General features: G+C 41.6%; 1 protein-coding gene across 1 annotated transcript in view; it reads left to right on the top strand.

Annotated features, from left to right (window-relative positions):
• LOC106521230 (isthmin-2) overlaps positions 1 to 2,676 on the top strand; it is a gene marked incomplete at its 5' end in the record, with an annotated part of 9,852 nt that extends 7,176 nt beyond the window's left edge. Inside the window, 2 exon segments of the mRNA XM_014013705.1 lie at positions 300 to 356; positions 1,663 to 2,676. Coding sequence (XP_013869159.1) covers positions 300 to 356; positions 1,663 to 2,195 — 590 coding nt within the window.
• Positions 2,677 to 2,682: the final 6 nt, after the last annotated feature.

The raw sequence follows: 2,682 nt of genomic DNA, 5'->3' as shown, positions 1-2,682 counted from the left end.
GCTTCGCACCGAGGACCTATCCACGTAATCATTTACCCAGAATGCTTTGCGTGTAAATAAAATGGCCCCGTCCGTGTAATACACAGTATTTTTAAAATTTTAGTTTAAAAATGATAAAAACTAAACATCCTACAGTATTTTTACAGTCTTTATTTTACAGTTAAAATAAATGTTTATCAAATAAAGTCTAATGTTACAAATAATCGTGGATCCCTTTAAAAACATGGTTACACTTCAAACGGTGCTGGAGTTGATTTTTTAGCTTTAATGATGTTTTGTACTGTTTTTTTTTTTTACAGACTCTGTGATAACAGTCACTGACTTGATGCCTCTGCAGACCAACAGCACAGACTCTGGTTCGTTTGGGTCTTTTTGTGTTTGTTTCTTGTTTTGGATCAAACGTCAGGTCAAAGTTTCACCCTCAGAGCGTCTGTTTTTCATGTTGTTTTTTATTAAAGGTCATCTTTTTCCCAGCAGGCCGAGAGCCGCTCTGCTGAATGAAACCTGGACTCTGCCTCCCAGAAATGTTTGAATATTTTCTGTTTTATTGCTCTCCTGCTGCTCCAACAGCCAGAGAACGAGATTATTCCTTTTCTTCTGCAAACATAACAAAAGAACACAGCTGAGAGGAAAACATGTCCTACAGTCAGGCTTTTTATCTGACTGAAACGTCTGTTTTCACCTTTAATCTGTCCCAACATTCAAAACAAGTGATTCAGTGTTTTCAGGGATTCTGGGCTGTAGGAGGAAACACGGCTTCTAAACACTTTAATTCATAAACAGCTCTTCAAATTATTTACATTTTTATTTTTAGCCTTTTGCTGTTTTTATATGTTGTCGAATTATGCTGTTAGCCATTAGTTAGCTCTTTGTTACTTTGAATCTATAGCTAACCTTTTGCTACTTTTAGCTTGAGTTATCATTCTGCTGTTTTTAACAAACATTGTTTATTTTAGGTAAAGAAAAAAGTTTTGCTACTTTTGCATTTCAGTTAGCTTTCTGCTATTTTTAGCTTTATTTACTGTTTCAGCTTTTAGCTAGTCCTTTGCTACTTCCAGTTAGCTTTTTGCTACTTTTAGCTCCAGCTCTGCAGTTGTTAGCAACATTTAATTTTATTTTCAGCTACTTTTAGCTAAATTTTTGATTATTTTAACCGTTAAAAACGTTTTACTACTTTGGATTTTAAGCTAAACATTTAGCCTTTTGCCTGTTTTACCTAACGTTTAGCTTATTTGAGCTTTTAGCTGATGTTCTGCTCATTTCAGCTTTAATAACTCAACTTGACTCAGCTTTTAGCTAGTCCTTTGTTACTTCTAGTTAGCTTTTTGCTACTTTTASYTCCAGCTCTGCAGTTGTTRGCRTCATGTAACTTTATTTTCAGCTTCTTTTAGCTAACTTTGATTATTTTAACAATAAATCAAAACATTTTACTACTTTGGATTTTAAGCTAAAGATTTAGCCATTTGCCTATTTTACCTAGCACTTAGCATATTTGAGCTTTTAGCTGCTGTTCTGCTTATTTTAGCTTTAATAACTGTTTCAGCTTCTTTAACAGGTTTCAGTGAAGTCATTTAGCACTTTTTATTTCACACATTTATAAGTTTTGTAAATAATTTTTCTTACAAAGGTTTGACTGAAGTTCTTTGTGCGGTTCTGATCCAGATGGTTCTGATCCAGATGTGGACAGCTGTGAGAAGTGGTTGAGCTGCAGGAATGAGTTCCTGCAGAGGTACCTGCACCAGGTGCTCACCGAGCTGCCCAGCTGCCCCTGCTCCTACCCCTCCGAGGTCGTCTACGGCACCGTCGACCTCCAGGACGCCGGGCTCGGCAAGACGTACCGCTGGAGGGACGCCAGCGGCGCCAAGGAGMGGCTGGACATCTACAAGCCCTCGGCCCGGTTCTGCATCCGCTCCATGCTGTCCTACGACAGCACCATGCTGGCGGAGCAGCACTGCTGCTACGACGGCCGCATGAGACTGATCACGCGGGGCAAAGGGGCGGGAGCGCCGGACCTGATCAGCACCGAGTTCTCCCCCGAGCTGCACTACAAGGTGGACGTCCTGCCCTGGATCCTGTGCAAAGGGGACTGGAGCCGGTTCCACTCAGTCAGACCCCCCAACAACGGGCTGCAGTGCCCAGAAAACCCCCCAGAGCCCGAGTTCCAGCTGGAGCTCAGAGAGGCTCGGGAGTACTGACGAGTTCTGTGAGTACTGAGTACTGACGAGTTCTGTGAGTACTGACGAGTTCTGTGAGTACTGAGTACTGACGAGTTCTGTGAGTACTGACGAGTTCTGTGAGTACTGACGAGTTCTGTGAGTACTGATGAGTTCTGTGACGAGTTCTGTGAGTACTGACGAGTTCTGGGAGTACTGATGAGTTCTGTGACGAGTTCTGTGAGTACTGACAAGTACTGGGAGTACTGACATGTTCTGTGAGTATTGATGAGTACTGATGAGTACTGATGAGTACTGTCAGGACCTGGGACGGTTTGATGACATCACTCATGAACCGGAACATTTCAGACTTTGTGAAGTTTTGTTTTGATTCTGAGCAGAAAAAAAACTTTATTTTCTGTTTTCAGCTGATTTATGTCTTTAAACGTCTGGATCATCTGAACTGCTCGTGTGTGTGTGTGTGTGTGTGTGTGTGTGTGTGTGTGTGTGTGTGTGTGTGTGTGTGTGT

Source organism: Austrofundulus limnaeus, unplaced genomic scaffold (genome assembly GCF_001266775.1).
Source record: "Austrofundulus limnaeus strain Quisiro unplaced genomic scaffold, Austrofundulus_limnaeus-1.0 Scaffold105, whole genome shotgun sequence".
Classification (NCBI taxonomy): Eukaryota; Metazoa; Chordata; class Actinopteri; order Cyprinodontiformes; family Rivulidae; genus Austrofundulus; species Austrofundulus limnaeus.
This window is presented reverse-complemented; position numbering and strand designations above follow the sequence as displayed.